The sequence below is a fragment of the Lutra lutra genome, chromosome 10, assembly GCF_902655055.1.
Source record: "Lutra lutra chromosome 10, mLutLut1.2, whole genome shotgun sequence".
NCBI lineage: Eukaryota > Metazoa > Chordata > Mammalia > Carnivora > Mustelidae > Lutra > Lutra lutra.
Window position 1 is genome coordinate 37,573,823 of NC_062287.1, and position 20,863 is coordinate 37,594,685.

The 20,863-nt window shown below is 41.1% G+C and overlaps 1 protein-coding gene across 1 annotated transcript; it reads right to left on the minus strand.

Moving 5' to 3' along the window:
- Positions 1–3,128: 3,128 nt before the first annotated feature.
- On the minus strand, positions 3,129–19,093 carry C10H11orf97 (chromosome 10 C11orf97 homolog). The gene is made up of 4 exons (XM_047692910.1): positions 18,556–19,093; positions 14,271–14,375; positions 7,844–7,969; positions 3,129–3,483 (listed from the first exon to the last, which is right to left on the minus strand). The coding sequence occupies exons 1-4, from the start codon at positions 18,824–18,826 to the stop codon at positions 3,479–3,481; spliced, it is 507 nt and encodes a 168-aa protein (XP_047548866.1). The 5' UTR covers positions 18,827–19,093; the 3' UTR covers positions 3,129–3,478.
- Between the last annotated feature and the right edge of the window lie 1,770 nt (positions 19,094–20,863).

Consider the following 20,863-nt stretch of genomic DNA (forward strand, 5'->3'; position numbering starts at 1 on the left):
CTTTAAAAGTAAGACGAAAATGCTGTCTTTCAAAAAAAATGTTGTCCCGTCTTGGCAACTAATAGTTTTCCCAATCATTTTGACTTTTTATTTTCTACTTCTAATCTTATCATCTGTGTGGCTCCCAGATACTTTTGCTGTGACTCCTTGGCTAAATTGGGAAGTGGGATGCAAGCCTTATGACATCAAGTTATCCTACAGAAACTTCTTCAGCCTGAACTTAGAAAATTCAAGGACTTCTTGGGCCAGAAGCATATAAAATGAAAACTAAAAATGAATAAGCTGCAAACATCTCTAGGAAAAAAGAATTTTTTTTAAAATTTCTGATCTTAGAAGGGACACTTCTAGTATATTTCATCAAGTATTAAAATGGGGGGCCTGGCTGGCTCTGTTGGAGCACATGACTTGATCTCAAGATTGTACTTTCAAACCCCACATTGGTGTAGAGATTACCTAAAGATAAAATCTTGAAGAAAAGTATTAAAATGGCTATTGATTTAAGATGGCTATAAATTTTTATCACTTTGAAAAAGTGTCCTTTTAACTATGGTTTTCAAAGAGTTTTTATTTTAATAAAACACTTATTGAATTAAAACAAAAGCTGTATCATATAAGCATTTTTTTAATAATTTTTTATTTTTTTAAGATTTTATTTGAGAGAAAGAGAGAGCGTGTGCAAGCAGGAGGAGGGGTGGAGGGAGAAGGAGAAGTGGACTCCTGATGATCCCAGCACCCCAAGACTGTGACCTGAACCAAAGGCAGATGCTTAACCAACTAAGCCACCTAGGCAGCCCTCATATAATAATTTTTTTAAAACATCCCCGTATTTGGCATTTAGATGGTCTCAGTTATTTACTATTATACATAATGCTGGCATGAAAAACTCTGTACAGGAATCCATTTGGGAAGATGTACATTGGGGCAATGAAGAACAGAATTTAACCACCAAAAGAATCAGTGACCCAAAGTAGAATAAGGATAGAAACCCTAGCAAGGAAACTGAGCCGTGTGACCAGTCCTTGTTGGTCAGCAGCTGATCAGGAAGTGGGGGGCTCAAACAGAGCACCAGGCCACAAGGGGGATAAACAAGGGTGAGTTTGTTTATTGGTTAGAAGTAGAGTGGAAATGAGGAAGGAAATCCCTGTGTATGAGTTTGAAAGCCTCACTGGGAGTTCAAGTGCAAACAAGATGTCATTTCAACAGATGAAAAAAAGTACTCCCTACCCACTATACTTTTGGTGTGGTACCCTAATAAACATGCAAAAAAGGTGACAGCAAGAATTTTTAGAAGGTTGAGATTTTAGATTTATAAGAATAATGAAGGCTTTACCCAATGCCAGGTGGTTTGTGGTATTATATTTCTTGACTAATTTAAAATTTAGTCTGTCCGATTTTAGCCACTGGCCCACAGCACCATTTTTTAAGTAGCCAGTGGTGAGAGAGTTCCATAAACATGGTGGTGGCTAGAATTGTTTGACATGTAGGATCTCTTGTAGTGTGCATTTATTAACTGGAAATTTTTATGTTAAATCTGGAAAAGTTTGAATCTTGACTCAAGAGATTATTGACTATTTCACAGTGTAAATATTTTTAAGTAGAAAAGGGACATACCTAGTCAACAAACGTTTGTTGACTTGACTTGATTTATTACATTAAAACTGAGAAATGAACTTGAGAAATGAGAACAGAAAAATGTTTTAAGATGAACTTAGCCTAGAAAGGAAGGAAAATGAAAGGTATAAAATCAGGATAAAGGGAAAAAGAATTTTTTAAGAGGACATGAATAATTATTACAATAGTTATGTATAAAATGAAAAACTGAAAAAACCCAAATGTCCAAACAATAGAGTGATAGACACAAAAATTTAGGACCCATGATTTTTAAATGTAATTATATAGTTATATTTTAGAAAACAATAATTTGAAAAGATCTACACACTCCTTGTTTATTGCAGAATTATTTACAATAACCAAGATAGAGAAGCAACCTAAGTGTCCATTGACAGATGAATGGATAAAGAAGATGTCAATGTGTATATATACAATGAAATATTACTCGGTCATAAAGAAGAATGAGATCTCATTGTGACAACAGAGATGGGCCTAGAGGATATTATGTTAAGTAAAATAAATTAGAGAAGACAAATACTGTATGATTTCACTTTTATGTGGAATCTAAAAAAGAAATAAACAAAGCAAAAATAAACCTGTAAATATAGAGAACAAACGAGTGGTTGCGGGAGGGGAAGATGGGCAAAATGGGTGAAGGGGAATGGGAGGTAGAGGCTTCTAGTTATGGAATAAATAACAGGGTGAAAGGTACAGCATAGAAAATATAGCCAGTGGTATTGTAACACTGTTGCATGGTGACAGATGGTAGCTACATTTGTAGTGAGCATAGCATAATGTATAGAGTTGTCCAATCACTATTCTGTACACCTGAAACTAATGTAACATTGTGTACCAACTCTAATCCAACCCCCCCACCAAAAAGTTCTATTTTAATGAATGGGAAGTTGTATGATGTTACCTTAAAAAGAATAATAAATCTATATATTCCACAGAGTGATTTCAAACATGTAAAATAAAACATGCCCAGGAAAAAAGAATAAAAACATCAATGTGTTATCAGTGGTTATTTCTGGGAATTAAATTTTAGATATTTTTCTCTTTATATTTCTTTGTTTTCCAGCTTTTCTATACTTGCACATACATTACTTTTGACAAGGGGTAGGGGAGAATTTTTCTCCTCTTCCTTTTAACCTCTTTTTAGCTCCATAGTATTAGTAAAATCCTTTTTTAGATCTCCATAAATTTCCTGGCTCCTTACTATTCAGTGGACAGATTCTAGAGAAATGATGAGCTCTACCAAAACTAGCATTGAAATGGTTGTCTCTGAGTTGGAGACTTTTCATCCACATTTTTCTTTTGCTAATTTATTTGTAAATAAATACATTTATAAATAAACTGTTATTTTTTTTAATTAAGTAGGCTCCACACCCAACTTTGAACTCGAACTCACAACCCTGAGAGCAAGAGTTGAATGCTCTACCGACTAAGCCAGCCAGGCACCTCTATTTGTTTTGTTTTGCTTTGTTTTTTCAATGGATGAGCATAATTATACTATAGTGAAGGGTTAAGGTTTATAATGCTTACCTTCAAGTAAAGACTCAATAAACATGCCTTCATTTTTATCATGTTTCACATATTTAATAAAAATAACCTAACTAGAAACCCAGTGTATTTTAAATGTGCCAACTAAAGGTAAGTATAATATTCTTCTTCATTGTTTCCAGATGCTTAGCAAATTTTGCCACTAGTCTTTCCTTGCCTTGGATTAATTTATAGATTGGAATTAATTACCAACAATAAGAATATAGATTTTTTTATACATCTTAAACTGTGAAACAAGCTTGGGTTCTGTTTTTCAGACATCAGGTAGAGGAAGTGTCTTCTTGATGGAAAAAACGTATTCATCTTATCCTAGAGTAAAGAAAATAGTGAAAAAATCAGTAAATTTTTACTTTGGTGAAATGCTCTTTAATCCCAATCCCATTTTAATAGAAATTTGACTTAATGTTCCCAACAGCACTTCATCTGGTAGAGCAGAATATAACAACCACACCCATGTGATCCAGGTAACTAAAGAACCCACTGCTCAGTCTTCCAGACCCTCATTGCTCAGAGTACAGTGTCCCAACCAGTAACACTGGCATCACCTGGGAGCTGGTTAGAAATGCAGAATCCTAGGGGCTCCTGGGTGGCTCAGTTGGTTAAGCATCCAGCTCTTGATTTCAGCTCAGGTCCAGATCTCGTGGGTTGTGAGATCAAGTCCTGTGTCTGGCTCCACACTTAGCAGGGAGTCTGCTTGAGAGTCTCCCTCCCCCTTGCCCTCCGACCTTCCCCCACTTGTATACATGTGTATGTGCACATGCTCTCTCAAATAAGTAAATAGAGCTTAAAAAAAAATGCAAAACCCTGAACCCTACCCGACACCTACTGTATCAGAATCTGAATTTTAATAAGATTGTCATTTACAGACACATAAAAGCTTGAGAAATACTGGGCTAGACAACTTCTTTAGTTGTTGTATTATATGCCACAGAACAAGAAGGAGATGACAGAAGGAAAGGAATAAAACTTATTAGTATGATGAAGACAGTGGCTGCTTCGCAGTTTCTAAGAGAAACATGTTTTAGAACTAAAATTAGATAATTATGATTCTAAATTTTAAATTATTTAAAATTTAAATTTTAGATAGTGTGCCTTAAATGTCGGAAGAGTCATAACTACAATGACCATGCTATTCATGAGAAAGAGGGAAAAAAAGCTCAAGTGAATAGGAAAAAGATGGCCTAAGGACTGGCTGAGTTATCTAAAGGAAGTATATCTTATAGAAGTTCCTGGAACTGGGGCGCCTGGGTGGCTCAGTGGTTTAAGCCTCTGCCTTCAGCTCAGGTCATGATCTCAGGGTCCTGGGATCGAGCCCCACGTCTGGCTCTCTGCTCAGCAGGGAGCCTGCTTCTCCCTCTCTCTGCCTGCTTCTCTGCCTACTTGTGATCTCTCTCTCTGTGAAATAAATAAATAAAATCTTAAAAAAAAAAAAAAAGAAGTTCCTGGAACTATGCTAATCTATGGAAAACTTATCTTTGAAAGAATCAGTTCTAAGGTGTATGTACAATATATGCAACTTTTCACGATTGACACACTAAAATCAATAGGTTCCATTGCTTTTCCCTCTATTGTTTACATTCTGTTTCATTTAGCAGACTCAGGTAGGGAAAGCCTAATACTTCTGGGGAGGGAGAGATTTATGTGGGTCAGCAGCAAGACGATTCTGAACGTATAGTAGGCATCCAACATACGCTTCCTGGTTCATCATTCATTGGTCATTCTCACGACAACAAGTGACCGAGTACCTGCTGGGCCAGGCACCATGCTACGTTCATGGTGGTGAGTGAAAGAGACACAGTTCATGCTTTCCTGGAGTTTCTGATCATGTATGAATTACTGCTGATAAATGTTGTAAAATTCTCTGTGGAATGTGTTCATCTACGATATTTCTGTGCCTCTCATCTACCTTTTTTATTGATAATGAGAGAAGTCTAATTCTTCATTATCAGTCTGATTCATGTAGATTGATCAGTTGTGATTGGTATAGCAGATGGTAGGAGTTCATACAGCAAAATGCAGCTGATAACTAACAGATATGAAACTAAGATATATATTATAACATGATCACTGTTGGGGCACCTGGGTGGCTCAGTTGGTTAAGCGTCCCACTCTTGATTTCAGCTCAGGTCATGATCTCAGGGTCGTGAGATCAAGCCCTGTGTCAGCCCCATGCTGTGTGTGGAGTCTGCTTAAAATTCTCTCTTCCCCTCTCCCTAGCCCCCACCACTCACACGCATATGTTCTCTCTCTCTCTCAAAAAAAGTTTATAACATGATCACTGTAAGTGCTTGACATGGGCTGTAGATAGAGGCCTGGAGGCCACTAAGAAGTTACTGTGGGTGAGTAAAAATGAGTGGGAGCAATGAACAAGTCTCTCCTACACTGTATGGGTGAAAATAATGCAATTATGGTCAAAGTCAAACACCAATTTTTTAAAAATCAGATGCTCCCACCTGATGAATTCAGTCATCAATTGGACTTTAATGTCTTCACATGAAGGTAATTTGTTCTTCAAACCAGTTTTATAATATGGCATTTAGAAAATCATTCATTTAAAAAATAAATAGCTTTGGGAGTTTTCTTGGATTGATGGATTTACATACTATAATTAGAACCTGACAAATTGGGTGGAAAGTTGAAATAAACAGCCCCCAATGGGCAAGAGGCCCAGACTTGAGTTGAATCAACCATTACTTCAGGACACTGCTCTCTTTGTGGATTTTGAGTTTAGTCGTCTCCCAGGATCATTCTAACCCCACGTCCCCTCAGCCCTGGCCTTTGTGTGGTTTAACTACCACCCCACTGGTTCCACCCTTGTTGTCCAGTGACTAGAAGTTACTGGAAGTTAAGAGAATCATCTCAGAAGCCAGCGGGACACAGGTTTGTTGTTCTGCCCTCACAACCTCCTAGACACAGGATCTTGAGTAATGTAATGTTTCTGTGCCTCAGTTTCCTCACTGGGAAAATGGAGATTAAAACTCCCATCTTATGCGATCATGTGAATTACATAGCTACATAAAACACTGACTGTTGTGCCCATCACATGGTAAATGGTGGCTTCTACTACTTTATCGTAGACCCCAAATCTCCATACTGGTTCCTTTTTGCTACATGAATCCCTCTGATAACAAATTTTTGGTTTTTTTTTTTTCTTTCTTTCACCATGTTAGTCTCTCAGTGACTATATTTTCTCCCTACTGAATTCAGATCTTAGAGGCTGCCTCCCAGGAGACCCTTCTCCTTTGTGGCACTTTCTCTGCGCTCTCACCCCACTCTAGGTTCAACAGACCCCCCTCAACTCTTGGGCACAGTTTGGCTCATAGAGGCAATCATATCAGTGGTTAAAAGCCACTGGAGACTGGCTGTCTGGGTTCCGATCTCAGAAGGTCCACTCACAGGCTGAGTGGCTCTCAGTCAATTATTCAGCCTTGCTGTGCCTCCATTTCCTAATCTAAAAAACTGAATTCTACCTGTTTCACGTGATTCTTGTAAAGATTAAAGCGAAGGTTACACATGAAGAATCTAGAAAAATAAGTGTGATACAGCATTTGCTATTACAAGTCATTTCTTTGGTGAAATTACCCAACCGTGGCATTTACCCACTTCTCTCTTCTCATCCTAGGGTGACCTCCCAATTGCAGAACTATTTTTAGGATTCATATACCCTATTTCAGGTCCCTAGGGTATCTGGACACTGCTGGTGTTTCCATGCCACGACCCCCACGTTCTCCACATTCTACCACCAATTTCCAGGCAGACACTGGTTATGACAGTGAGGAGTGAGTAATATTTTGTTCCAACCTTTATGTCTGTGGGAACCAGTGAGTCGGGCCCAGCTGGGTGGCCTTTACGTCAAATAGGGAGAAACTCAGGGAGCCAGGCAAAGTAGTTGCCTGATTCTTCCTTAATTCCCTTATCTCCCTTTCCTCATTTCCACCAGGAAGCAAAGATCTGGAAAAAAGGGGACAGTGCAAGATTCCTCTCCACCCAGGCTGGCAGTGTGCCAGAAAGGCTTCGTGCATAAAAGTAAAGAGTCAAGTGTAACTCAAGAGTATGAACTTCTATTGTATCCATGGGGGAATTTGCCCAGCTTAACTATTAACTGTTTAAGTTCCGTAATGGGGTAGTGTGGCTAAGCCAAAAGTAACTCAGGAGAAGCAAATCAAAACAAGATTGCATTTCAGGGTGCCTGGGGGGCTCTGTCAGTTAAGGCTCTGCCTTCATCTCAGGTCATGATCTCAGGGTCCTGGGATCAAGCCTCGAGTCAGGCTCTCTGCTCAGTGGGGAGTCTGCTTCTCCCTCTCTGTCTGTGCTCTCTCTCAAATAAACAAATGAAATCTTAAAAAAAAAAAAAAAGTGGGGGGGTGTGCCTCAGTAGCTCAGTCTTTAAGCATCTGTGTTCGGCTCAGGTCCTGATCCCAGGGTCCTGGGATCGAGTTCTGCTTCGGTCGGCCTGCTCAGTGGGAAGCCTGCTTCTCCCTCTCCCACTCCCCCTGCTTGTGTTCCCTCTCTCGCTGTGTCTCTCTCTGTCAAAGAAATAAATAAAATCTTAAAAAAAAAAAAGATTGCATCTTGATTGAAACCTTGAAATAAAACATCCACCACTGAGCTGTGAGCTAATCAGCACACTTGGGGCTTCCAGCAGAAGTCAAGAATATCAGGATCTTACTTCTCAGCCCTCCGTGCCTTGAATAGTACTTGGCTTGCGGCAGCAAACTGTTTCTGCTCGGAGGTCCCAGCTTCAAGCCTCCCACCGGGAGATTCCTTTTAATGCTCCAAATCCCTTCCAGGGCCACTGTCAATATTTTCAGAAGCAAGATGACAATTATTAGCTAGGTTTCTTTTTAGTACAACATCTTTTAGAAGTATTTACTCGGTGATTATCTTTGCAGTCATTTGGTTGGAGCTTAATTTTGTTTGATTAATCAAACTACCCAAGGTCTTTAGCATTTGTTTCATCTCTTATTCCAGTTCATTCAATTATTCTCATAGGCAGTTAAACCTCTACAGTGCTATTAGATCATTTAGCTGGCCCCTGAAGACAGAGGTGAGAAGTCAATATAGAAACACATACACCGACACACAAAAGGATCGGAAATAAACTGATTAATACAGACACTTCATGGGGTCTGCCCTATCTGATTCTGATTTAATTTGTCCAAATACAAATATTTCCAAAGATAATATAGCCCAAAGTTACCATATTAATTTAGCAAATACTTTCAACAATCTTCTAAAAAATTGACCTAGATGCTACTTAATCGCCCCTTGAATGAAAACAACAAGCTCACTGGAAACACCATAGACTAATACTCCAGATGCAATGTCTACTCATTGATACAAAGCAAATCGTCATCTTAACTCCTGATGCCATTTAGTAAGTACTGTCTTAGTGATCTGATTTGCACCGAAGTGTCCTCCGTATCTTAAAAGCACTTGAAAGTCAGTCAACAAGCCTCTTGTGAAAATCTGTCTTGTAAAAAACAGTGACCCAGCTCAAGTAAGGTTATTCAAGTTAGTTAAATATGTTGTTTTTACCATTTCTGAAGCTGCGAATTATAATGCCCAAATAATGTCCACAGATCCGAGGTTGCCTACTGATAACCATGCTAACGTCTGATTCTTCCCTAAAGGATTCCGGACCCTGTAGTGATTAGGGGCACAGTGTTTGGGTTTAGAAGGGATCTGGGTTTCCATCTTTGCTTCACCACCTGCCAGGAGTATGGCTTTGGATAAGTTAGCGAACCCAACGTGTCTCTGTTTCCTCAGCTTTGAAATGGGGATAATATCTAGCTCAAAGAATTATTACAGGATTTGGATGAAATGGATGTACAATGCTTTGCACTCAGTAAATGGTAGCTATTATTTTTACAAGGACAATGATTTTCCCGTCCCAAGCATGGACTCAGATTCTGTTTCGATGAGCTGATTCACCACGTGGAATGTCAATACTGGCCTCTCCCTCCCCACCCCTGAATGAAGTAGCTGAAGGTATCTGGCCAAGCTCCTTTCTTCCCCCACCCTCAAAGACCTTCAAGGAAAACTCCACAATCTCCTTCTGTCAAAACCTTACAAAGTTTAAGCTGTTCCTTGTATCTAACCCAAATCTTTCCCCACCCTTCCAGCCAGTTTCCTCCTCTTCTATCCTGTCTAGAGACAGGAAAGAGCTGCTCTCCAGCCTCTCGATGAGAGACTCTCAGATTTAGGAGTCCACGGATGTTTATGAAATGCCTCCTGTGTATACCTCCCGGTAAGAAACCAAAGAAGTGGATTTAGATTTGTTCCACATTGAGAGATGTTCCGGCAAATGGAAAACTGTTCAAGTTCAGGAGGCAGAACTATGTAGAAAAACCACATTAAATTAGATAGAAAATTTATACTAATCTAATCAAGTTGTGCACTTTCTGATGCAATCTGGAATCCAGGAGTATCTGGAAGTTTACAACTTAATAGGGAAAATACCTCAAATGTAAATGCAGATGCTCAGAAACGGGTGAGAAAAATAAAAGCAAAATGTAGTTATGGATAAGTATTTATTGTACTCAGGAATAGAGGCTGCTAGAAAAAACAGTGCTACTTTGATTCATATGATGTTAGGGTGAAGAAGTTACAGGAGGTGATATCTTCCACTGGAGAAAAAGAGGTCTAGAAAGAAGAACAAATGTCCTTGGAAACGCCTTTTTTTAAAGAGAAATCCAACTCCCTCTGGACATGCGCATTCCAGGAGGAAGAAGAAAGACAAAGAAGGGAGGCCAGCCAGGGAGGCCACAGTGTTGGCACACAACCTGAAAAGGAAGGGCGGCAGGACGAGAGAGAAGCTAAGAGAATGGAATTAAATCCCTTCCGGAAGCTCAGAATCTTCTGTGTAAGCATAGTTTGTGATATGCCCCACCTGGCTGGGGACCTTCATGCCGATGGGTGACAGAATGGGCAGCCAGGGCAGCGTAAGCCAACTCCAGTCCCTGCTGCCATGTGTGAATGACAATTTGGCTGTCAATCTTTCTTTCTCTGCCTCCTCTCCATCTTCACCCAAGATAATCTAGAAATCTAGATTCGTTTGTAAAAAGTCCTCAATTTTTAAATGTTGACAAGTGGTTGCTTTATTTAAAAAATATAATGCAGGGGCGCCTGGGTGGCTCAGTGGATTAAGCCTCTGCCTTCTGCTCAGGTCATGATCTCAGGGTCCTGGGATCGAGCCCCGCATCGGGCTCTCTGCTCGGCAGGGAGTCTGCTTCCTCCCTCTCTCTGCCTGTCTCTCTGCCTACTTGTGATCTCTGTCTGTCAAATAAATGAATAAAATCTTTTAAAAAAAATACAATGCAGAACAAATAAAAGTATCTATATGTTTGCAAGATGAGCCTGGTATAGGGGTCAACTATTTGGGATCCTGAACCAACCTAAGATACCCCGACAGCCTAATTAAATACAAGTCTTGGTGATCTGGAGTGGGTATGGAGGATGGATGGCTCTGTGCCACGTCATGCATTTGGATGGGTGATATACAGGGAGGAGTAAGTTGAGGAGAGGTATGAGTTTCATTTTGGTCATGTTGATCTTGAGTACTTATGGGACATCCAGTAAGGGAAGCTGAGCCCGGACACACGGACTTCAACAAGGACCATCACAGTGAGGTAGTGGTATAGAAACAATGGGAATAGCCGAGATGATCCAGGGAGAGCCAGTGGAACAAGATTAGAAGACTGTGGGCAACACCATGGTAAACATGAGTATTTTGGGATGAGGGTGAGTAAAACAAATTTCTCAAAGGAGAATAAGAAGAAATATCCAGGGAAGAGAAGAATAAGGACATTGCACTGTCAAGGAATTTGAGGAAAAAACAAAGTGTAAGGAGAGAACCATCAATTATGTCAAGTAGTGCAGAAACCTCAGGCCAGCCAAGGGCAGAACAGGACCATGGGATTTGGTCAAAATGCATCACTAGAAACACTATAGTGGGTAAAAAGCCAATGAATTGGAGATCAGACCTGAGTTTGGAATCCGGTTTTTCCACTTACTTAATGCATAACCTTGGACAGTAGAAACCTCTCAAAATCTCAGTTTACTCATCCGTAAAAAGGGGGGGGGGTTGTCATAAGACCTATATCACATGGCTTTCATGAGGATTTGTAGTAAGCAAAATAAAGACCCTGTCCTCATGCAGCTTATGTTCTTGTGGGACAGATAGTCAATAAAGAATATACAGACACATATGTAACTTCAAGAGGTGATTTTAAAAAAGCAGAAAGAAGAAAGTTGTATAAAAGATTAAAGAGTAATTGAGAGAGTAGGTAGTTTCTACTTTAACCTGGTAGAGAGGTTACTTCTGAGAAGGTGACATTTCAGCTGACACTTGAAGTAAGAGGGAAAAAGACAACTGATGGTCTAGGGGAAGTGGAAGGTTTCTGAGGTGAAAATGGGTTTGGCATGTTCCAGAACATCAAGGAAAGCCGTATAGCTAAAGTGAAGTGGGAAAGTGTGGGAGCTGAGTTCAGAAAGGTGAGCTTCAGAAAGGTGAGCAGACCATACCAGGGGCCTGAAATCTAGCCTAAGAATCATAAGGAGTCATCGGAGGGTCTTGAACATAGAGGTGGTGGACGATGACTTATGTTGTAAGGGATCCCTTTGGGTTCTCTGCAGAGAATGCACCGTGGGGACAGCAGTAGAAGGTGCTAGAGGATGCTACTACTGAGCTTGTAAGAGATGATGGCGGCTTGGACAAGGCTTTAGTTGGGCAGCTTTGCAATGTATTTCCATTCAGATTCAACAGGATGAGCTGAGGACTGGATATGAAGTATGAAGATTTGACTTTCAAGTGTTTGGTGTAAACAACAGAGTGAATGTCACGTGATGCCATTTCCTGAGATGAGGAAAAGCTGTTGAAGAGTGGTATAGAATAAGAGTTCCATTCTGGACATGTTCAGTGCAAGAGACCTAGTAGACACACAGGTGGGGAGTTAAACAGGCTTTTGGGATTCAACAGGGAAAGCAGAGGCTAGAGATAGAAATTTTAGAGTCATTAGCACACAGGACTAGATGTGTTCACTCAGGGAGTGAATATAGATGGAGAAAAGGGCCCGTGACTGAGCTTGGAAAAGTTTAGAGGTGAGGAGGAGGGAGAGCCAGCAAAGACAATGGGGAGTCGTACCAGCAAAACCAGGAGGCTGAACCATGCTGACCTCCAGGCTAAAGTGTTCCCAAAGGGAAGGAGTAAACAATTACATCAGAGGATACAGAGAAGTTGAGTTTGATGAGTTTCTGGATTGTATTAGACTCTCAAGATCATTGGATTTGACCTTCAAGAGAAGGTCATTCACCATCTGGAAAAGAACAGTTTCATGGAAAAGAACAGGCTCATGGGAACCAAAGACTATTTGCAATGGGTTAAGGAGTAAACAAGAAGTGGAGAAGTGGAGACAATGGGTCTAGTGTACTTACTCTTAACATCCAGGAAGCGAGGCTGTCGGAGCCATACGAGTCCCTAAAAGTTTTATGCAGAATTCTGCATGTATGTGACAAGCTGTGTTCCCCAGAAAGAGAAGCCCCAGCTCTCAGCGTATATGAAGCCCCAGCTCTCAGCATATATTTAAAGGAGTATGTCACAAGAAAATCCTGCAATAGAAAATTCAGTGGCTCGCCCAGAGCTGCCAATGCCTGGAGAGTAAGCAGAAGGCACGGCACCCCCTCTAGAGGCTGGATTCTGTTGTAGCCAAGCGCACGGGGCGTCCAGGCATTTTAATTTTTTTTTTAAGAACAGAAAAAGAAAAACAAATTAGTAGCTTGTTTTCCATAAGTAAAGCCCCTTTAAAATTTAACCTTACAGAATCCACTCTCAGCTTTGAAGGATTTTCTAGGCTAAAAGAACACCTCTGGGCAACCTCTGGTGGAGGTTATGAGAACGCAGCCCAAGCATTTCCATTTTACTTGAAGCACATTTTAAAAGATTGCTTAGAAAAATGGATTTTTATAATCACTTAGATTATCTCACAATCAAATGCATCCAATAAGAATAATACATCTAACTGTTATACAAGTTATAAAATTTTTAAGTGTATAAATGAAAGTAACCCCAGAATAGAATAGCATGAGACTTCAAATTTTTTCCAACCACTAGGGGAATAGTGGCTCAGTCCTTTAAGCCTCTGACTCTTGACTTCAGTATGGGTTTTGGTCTCAGGGTTGTGAGTTCAAGTCCTGCATTGGGCTCCACAATGTGGAGCCTATTTAAAAAAAAAAAAAAGGTCTGCGAGGGATTCTGGGCTTTTAAAGCATGTCTTTTCTCAAATGAACTATCAATGCCTAGAGAGATAACCCATAAACTATATGTATATACAGTAAAATCCTTGGATGATTTGACCTATGTAAATGACTTCGATTCTTCTGGGTCAGTGATCTTCAAATCGAGTCCCTGGACCATCAGCCCCAAAACCTACTGGAAACTTGGTAGAAATGCAAATTGCTGACCCCCTACCCAGGAATTACTGAGGCAGGGACTCTAGAGACCAGTAGCCCGCTTTGAACAGGTTCCTGGGTAATTCTGATGAAATCTAAACTCTGGGAACCACTGTTCTTGGTCACACTTATATTGATAAAGATTGAAGATGTTACTGTGCTTTTCTTGGAAAAAATTCTACTTCTCATTAAGTAGAAATAACTCTGCCAAAAATGTGGGACAGCAATGTAGATACTGATACTTAGGCAATTTTTTTGTAAAAATAAGCTTATTTGGACACAGGCAAAATAAGTATGAAATTAGCTCAAGAATTTCCCAAGGATCCATTTTTCTTTTGATAGCCATGGTTTTGTAATAAATAAAATAATTGGAGCACCTGGGTGGCTCAGTAGGTTAAAGCCTCTGCCTTCAGCTCAGGTCATGATCCCAGGGTCCTGGGATCAAGCCCCGAATCGGGCTCTCTGCTCAGTGGGGAGCCTGCTTCCCCCCACCCCTCTGCCTGCCTCTCTGCCTACTTGTGATTTCTGTCTCAAATAAATAAATAAAATCTTTAAAAATAAATAAATAAATAAAATAATCACTCTACCATTAAATAGGTAATTTCGTATTCATTTCATAAGTACACTTTGTCTGTCACAGAGATTACCTGCAGGTGGATTTTTAATGTGGCATTCATCTCTTTTAATATAAAGTTCTTCTTCTAGTACTTCCTTAATTCTCTTATGTGGCTCAGAATACAAGAATTTCTTCCCTGCAAACACATTAATAAAATTGATTATTTATCATAAATATTATGCCAAAGTTTCCATTATACCTACATGAATCATTATTTCTTAAAAAGATACATGCATCCATACAAACAGCAGCTGATTCACGCTATGACTCTATTTTGGAAAGATCCCTTTTTGGTTCTTTTGGGACCTTATACTTTCACATAATTCCTGAACTTTTGTGGTTAAGTTTCAGCACCTCTTTTAGGTGTTAGAAAGAAATACAGGGAGTTTCCTTCCTTAGCTTCAAGAAAACTCAATTATTTGATAAATCCTTATTAAAGACCTACTCAGTGCCAGGCATTGGGCTAGGGGCAGAGGACAAGCAATGAATAAGACAGATATGCCCATGGAGTTTACAATCCAGCTACATAACACAAGACAACCTCAGTCTTATTTAATCATCATTTTGAGAGGTAAATGTGAGCTGTAGTAGCGAATTGCTTATGGACATATGACTTTTTCCTAGCCTCTAAGCCTGGCCCTATAGGACATCACTGCTACTGTAGAGGACCAGCTTATTTGTTCTAAGTACCTTAGCAATATCTCTCTCCATCGCTGGCCCTTCTGTCCTTTCCCACACCAGAGCCTATGTACATTCTATTTTGTGCTTGAACTGCCTTTCTCCTAATATTTTTGCCTGGGTAACTTCTACTCAAATATCAAGTATAGGCTTAAAGCGCAGTTCTTTGGGGATGCTTTCCCTGACTGTACAATGTACCTGGATCCTTTTTTTGCATAGGACTCTCCTCTTTTCTTTCATTTCATTTATTGCAATTTGTAAATGGCTTCATTGGCTTTATATGCCCCTATTTATGTAACTATTATTTGAATATATGTCTTCCTTATCAGACCATAAATACCATAGGACAGGGATGTTTTCTGATCAGCTCATCAGAGTCCTAGGACAGAATCTGGTGAATGCAGCCTTGTGAATGTCAGGGAACCAGTATTTCTAATCTTGGTACTCAAAAGCTCAGTGCAAGGAACCATGGAAAACCTAACCAACCCAACATGTTAGCTATTTCAGATGTGATCATTTTTCCCAGACTTACCAATAAAGAACACATGTGAATAGATTTAACTTGTGTATGGACTGGCCCAAACAGGGTAAGAGACCACTGCCTCTGGTTGTGGTCCTGGGTCACTCCTGGTCATGAAGACTCAAACACACCCTCAGACATGAACAAGGTAGAATTAGATACTTTCTGCCACTCATTTTTGTTTCCCAAAACTTAGGAGTCATATGAATGTAAGGTGGGGGTTAGCTTTGATCGTAAGATAGAAAAGGGTTTAAGAAACATGGCTAAGAGGGAAGAAAATTCTGTAATAGTTCGGTGAACAGATGAGATCGCCTGCTCTAAGTTCAGTCTCTTGACGAATTTCAGCCCTGTTGCTACAAGAATTTGTAGAGGAAATCACTAAAGGTTTTGAGGAACTGAGAAAAATTAGAACAGCAAAGAGCTTAGTATAGGCAAATATTCCCCATTCCAAAAAGGAAAGAAAAAAGGATGGAATTGAGGAAGGGAGGAAGGAAGGAAGGAAGGAGAGAAGGAAAGAAGGGAGAGAGGAAGGAAGGCAAGAAAAGTAAGGAGAGAAGAGGGAAAAAAAAAAAAAACTTCTACAAACTCTAACATAGCAACCTATGTTGATCTTCACCAACATTTTGAGTGGGTTAGCCAACAGATGGCTTGTGAGTACAGCTAATGAGGAACAGTAATTACTAAGTGTTGAGAACTACTAAGAACAGTATTATTCCAGACTAAACTGTTTTCTTTTGTTAAGAGCTGGTAATAACTGCTGTAATTTATTGAATGCTACTATACATATATTATTAGCATATTACATATTACTATGTAATATTACATATATATTAAATATAATATTATAATATTACATATTAATCACAAAACTATTCATACAAATTAAAAGTCATGCCTACCTAACTCTCCCCAACCTAAGTTATTAAACTAGCTAGATTAGGAAGTTGTCGTAGCCACAGTGTAGTTGCATCTCAGCAAGGCATTTGATAAAGTGTATTTGTGGGAGGCAGAATGCCCACCCTGAGGATACTGAATGACAGATCAGGGACTTCCAGAGACAATCCTCGGAACTGTTGGAACTACCACCTAGTTTGCTAATTTGGATATAGGGAGGAGCTGCCTACCCACTGATTGTGAGAATGGCACAGACTTGCTGAATGGCAAACTTAGGAGTCAAAGGGCTGCTTCTATACCTGGGATGAAGTGCTAAAATTCATGGAATGGTACTGATGGGGATAAATATAATGACTTGTATTTAGGATGAAACAAATTTACTGCATAAATAAGAGAAAAAGCCTGGATCAAATGTTTTCAGTTGGACAACAGGGGAAAGAGAAACTAAGGATGACATAGACTGCTTTTGTTATATGTATTTATAATACAGTGTGCCTGCCAAAACAGCTCATTGATTCTGAGTCCATTTAATAGAGGTAGAAATTTCAGATCAAGGGAGGTTATAGTCCCAGCACACTATCCTAAACTGATCACACCTAGAATACTGGATTCAGTGATTTAATAAACTGGAGAATGTTGGAAGAGGTTAGCCAGCATGGGGAGAGTGCTACAAAGTATTTTAAAAATGACTCTGAAGGCTATGAAAAATTCAGTGGCTGTTCAAATAGCTACTTTCATATAATTTAAGGATGTTTTACTGAGAAAGGACCACATTTTGTCTGTGTATATTTCAGGTCATATCTGATTAGGGAGTAGAAGCTACAGAGAGACAGAAGACTGTCTGATGTCAAAAACATTTGACCATCGAACGGGTACTTCATGTGGGTACTCAGGCTGAGGCCGGAAAAGGAGGTTCTCTGGGGGGATGAGGCACCAGTACTTTATGCCCCAACCCTGACTTTCTGAGGTCCTCAAAGTTTAGACACATGCCTTAATTCATCACTCACTACTCCGCAACTAGCCCAATGCCTGGCATGCAGTGAGGACTGAGTATTTGCTGAATTGACAAGTGAATGATCAATCCCACCTTTAGGACCCCACAGGACTAAAGAACCTCTCATTTCCAGCATCTTTAACGGGAAAGTTCCCAGACAGAATTTGAAGTCAGAGTAAGGATGCCCTTAAATATACTGAATATGTAAATATACTGGATTTCCTTGTTCTAGGTAAGGCCTCTGCTATGCTGTTGGTAACCAAAGGAATGAGGAGGTATCCTGGTCATATTGGGACAGATGCTGAGGGAGGAGGCCCTTTCTCTAGGAGACACCGGTTCTGCGGCTCTTTAATGAGGTGTCCCGGGAGCAGGGTGTGTGGCCCCCTGAGGCAGAGGAGCTGAGCCACTTCAGGCCCCCTCTCTCCTGGGGTCTGCCCAGCTCCTGCTGCAAGCTGAGGAGGGTCTCTAGAGAGGCAATCAAGAGCCAGAAACTGCTGGCATTCCTCTTTGTCCTACTTACTACTTTCCCCATCATTCCTTAGCCCTTCCTGAAAACCCTCAGAGCACAGGAGACTGTGAAATATAAACTCATGGCACAGTATGGCTGGGCACCGAGGCCTGGAGCCAACTCAGGCTTCCACCCTCTTGGTTGTGACTCTGGACCAGAACTGCCTTCACTCATTTGACCATCGTTTGTGTGTTTGGCAGGAAGGAAACCGTGTGTTAACATGTAGCCGGTAACTGTGAGATTCTACAGGTATCAGGTATCATAACTGATGAACTGAGAGTCCCAGACAGGTGAGGTGAGCGTTTTAAGTACTTCTCCAGCACTGACTGAGTCCCTGGAGGCGAGTCATTTCCACTAGCCTCGACCTCAGTTTCCTGGTCTGTAAAATGAAGGAACTGGCAAAAAAGATCCACGTGTTTATCTCTCTCTGCGTATGTATATATATGCATATTACAAACGTTTATACATTTTATATTTATTATATATAAATTTTATATCGTACAGATATTTACAATTACACTCACACGTTTTTCTTTTAATACGCTCCAGGCCGATGCCACTCTATCAGGCTGGAGGCCTACCTGGGCGCAGGTAGCCTTTTGCGAAGGCCCTTCAGCCCTTCAGCCAGTCTCACTCCCGATCGCCCCTCCCGGTTCCCCTTTCCCGCGTTCCACGCGTCCCGCGTCCCCGCGGGCAGAGTGCGCGAGCGGAGGGGAACTCACACTGTCCGCAGGAGTCCTGGGGACCAACCCCGCCGCCGCCGCCGCCGCCGCCGCTGCCGCCGCCGGGCTCCCCGCGCGCCCCGCGCCCCAGCCCCGCGGGCTGCAGAGGCTGCTCCCCGTCGCGGCCCGCCTCCGGCGCCGCCACGGCGGTCACCACTGCAGCTTCCCCCCGCCTCATGCCTCGGGGGCCTTGCTCAAAGCCGGGGGGCCCGCTGGCCTTCTCTGCTCTGCCGCTGACTGCCTGGGAACGCCCGGCGTCGCGGGTTGCCATAGCGACCGCGGATCCTCGCTTCCCCAGACGCTCTCCGCTCGCCTCCCGCAAGGGTCCCGCGGGCCCAGGACCGCGGTGAAGTTACGCGGCTGCCATCACCTCCCGACCAACACAGCCAAATCTCACGGTTGTTTCTCACCCCAGTGTCGCAGGAGTAGCTTTCCTATTCCCGGGCAGGGAAACCGAGATTCCGAAAAGCTAAGGAGATTACCCGAGGTCGCAGGGCCCAAGAACAGTTCGCCACCCCGCACAGGTAGGGGTGGGTGAGGGCAGGCACCAGACAGGTGAGTGCAAAGTGAGGTCGCTAGTTCCACACAGCGCTGCGCTCGTGTCCCGCTCCCTGCTACTCACAACGCGATCAAATAAATGAATGTTGAGGTCCCAAACTTTTGGATTACGTTGTTTTTAAACAACTCTTATTTTCAAGCACTTTTGTATTCACGAGCTATTTCAATCTATATATAATGACTGATTTTACAGAGGAGAAAAATCAAATCCAGAAAAGTTTGATTTGAGTAGCAAGTGGGAAAATCTACAGCTTTAGTTGGAGCATGACCTTGCTGTTGTTCTCTTTTTGCCATCATTAAAAAGTAAATTAGGGTGTGTTATTAATTTCCTGAAGGCTACGTGTGCATTATTTTACAGAGTCATAGCTCTACAAACTTGTAACCAAATACAGGGGACCCCATCTGCCTCCATTTCATCCCAGAAGCAACCACTTTCACCCCAAGAGGGTGAAATTTACAACCATGTAATGAAATGTTTACTTTGATGTTTTATGTTTTTCAGTCTTAGGTATCATATGTTGACTTCCTCCTTTGAAAGAAAAGGATTTAGCGCTCCTTCATTATCCTCACCTCACGTGTACTTACTGCCCCCCTCAAACTCATAATATAATATAAATATTACTACCACTATGTGAACTCTAGTCATAGTGGAGCTATGTAATATCCTATGGTCACTTTTCCTGTCTGCATAACCTTTTAACTTTCTGGAGTTAATAACTGTCTGGGTTTTTAATTTGCATGTCTTTTAATGTTCTTATAACTAATGAATTCCCGAACCCTTCCTCCTTGCTTATATGTCTCTCTTCCTTATATTCCTGTCTTATATGTCTACTAATACATTCAAAAATGGGAGGAATTCTGCCAATTTTATCTGTTTTTAGAAAGTCCTGGGCTGGCATGCTTGGGTGGCTCAGTTCCGTTGGTTAAGCGAGGGACTCCTGGTTTCAGCTCATGTCATGATCTCAGGGTGGTGAGATTGAGCCCCCCAATGGGCTCTGCACTCATGGCGGAGTCTGCTTCAGATTCTCTCTCCCTCTGCCCCTCCAGCTTGTGCATTCTCTCGCACGTGCCGTCTCTTAAATAAATTTAAAAAAAAAAAAAAAAAAAAAAAAAAAAAACAGAACAAAACAAACAACTTGCTGGGCTGGTTGCTCTCTAGACCTGTGATTGCACAGCTGTTGCCTAGGGATTATTTCCCTCTGCAACCATGGCTCTCTCATGCATGGGATCCCTAGATTTATGTATCCATTTTTTTCTCTTTCTTGGTATACTTACATTTTTTGTAAAGTCTAGCCCCATTGACAAATGGTATATAAGAGTGTCTTTATTTTACTCTCTACTAATGTGGAAGTTGGGCTGGGTAAACAACTTTAGATTGGAAATGATTTTTCCTCAGAATTTTAAGATCATTGTATCACTGTTTTTGGGCATCCCGTGTTGCCCTAGAGAATTCTGCTGCCATTCTAGTCCGTGCCCCTGGTTCAGGCTTCTCTTCTTTTTTTCTTTCTAGAAAGGTGGAGGATCATCTCTTTGTCCTCATTGTTCTCAAATTTCCTGAGGATACATCTCAATATGCATAAGTTTTTCATCCATTTTGCTGAACACTCAACAGATCATTTCAATCTAGAAATTCATGTCCTTTGGTTTAGAGAACTTGCCTTGAATTATTTTATTGTAATTTCTTTGTTTTCTCTGTTCTTTCTGGAACTCCTATTATTTGTATGTTAGAGTTTTGATTTGTCCTATAATA

Bases quoted from the DNA above. Each gene is read 5' to 3' on its own strand.
- C10H11orf97 (XM_047692910.1), bottom strand. From the start codon at position 18,826: ATGGCAACCCGCGACGCCGGGCGTTCCCAGGCAGTCAGCGGCAGAGCA. The intron at 14,376-18,555 runs GTGAGTTCCCCT...ATGTGTTTGCAG, and splicing joins CCAGGACTCCTGCGGACAGT to GGAAGAAATTCTTGTATTCT. The intron at 7,970-14,270 runs GTAATCTCTGTG...AAATATTGACAG, and splicing joins CATTAAAAATCCACCTGCAG to TGGCCCTGGAAGGGATTTGG.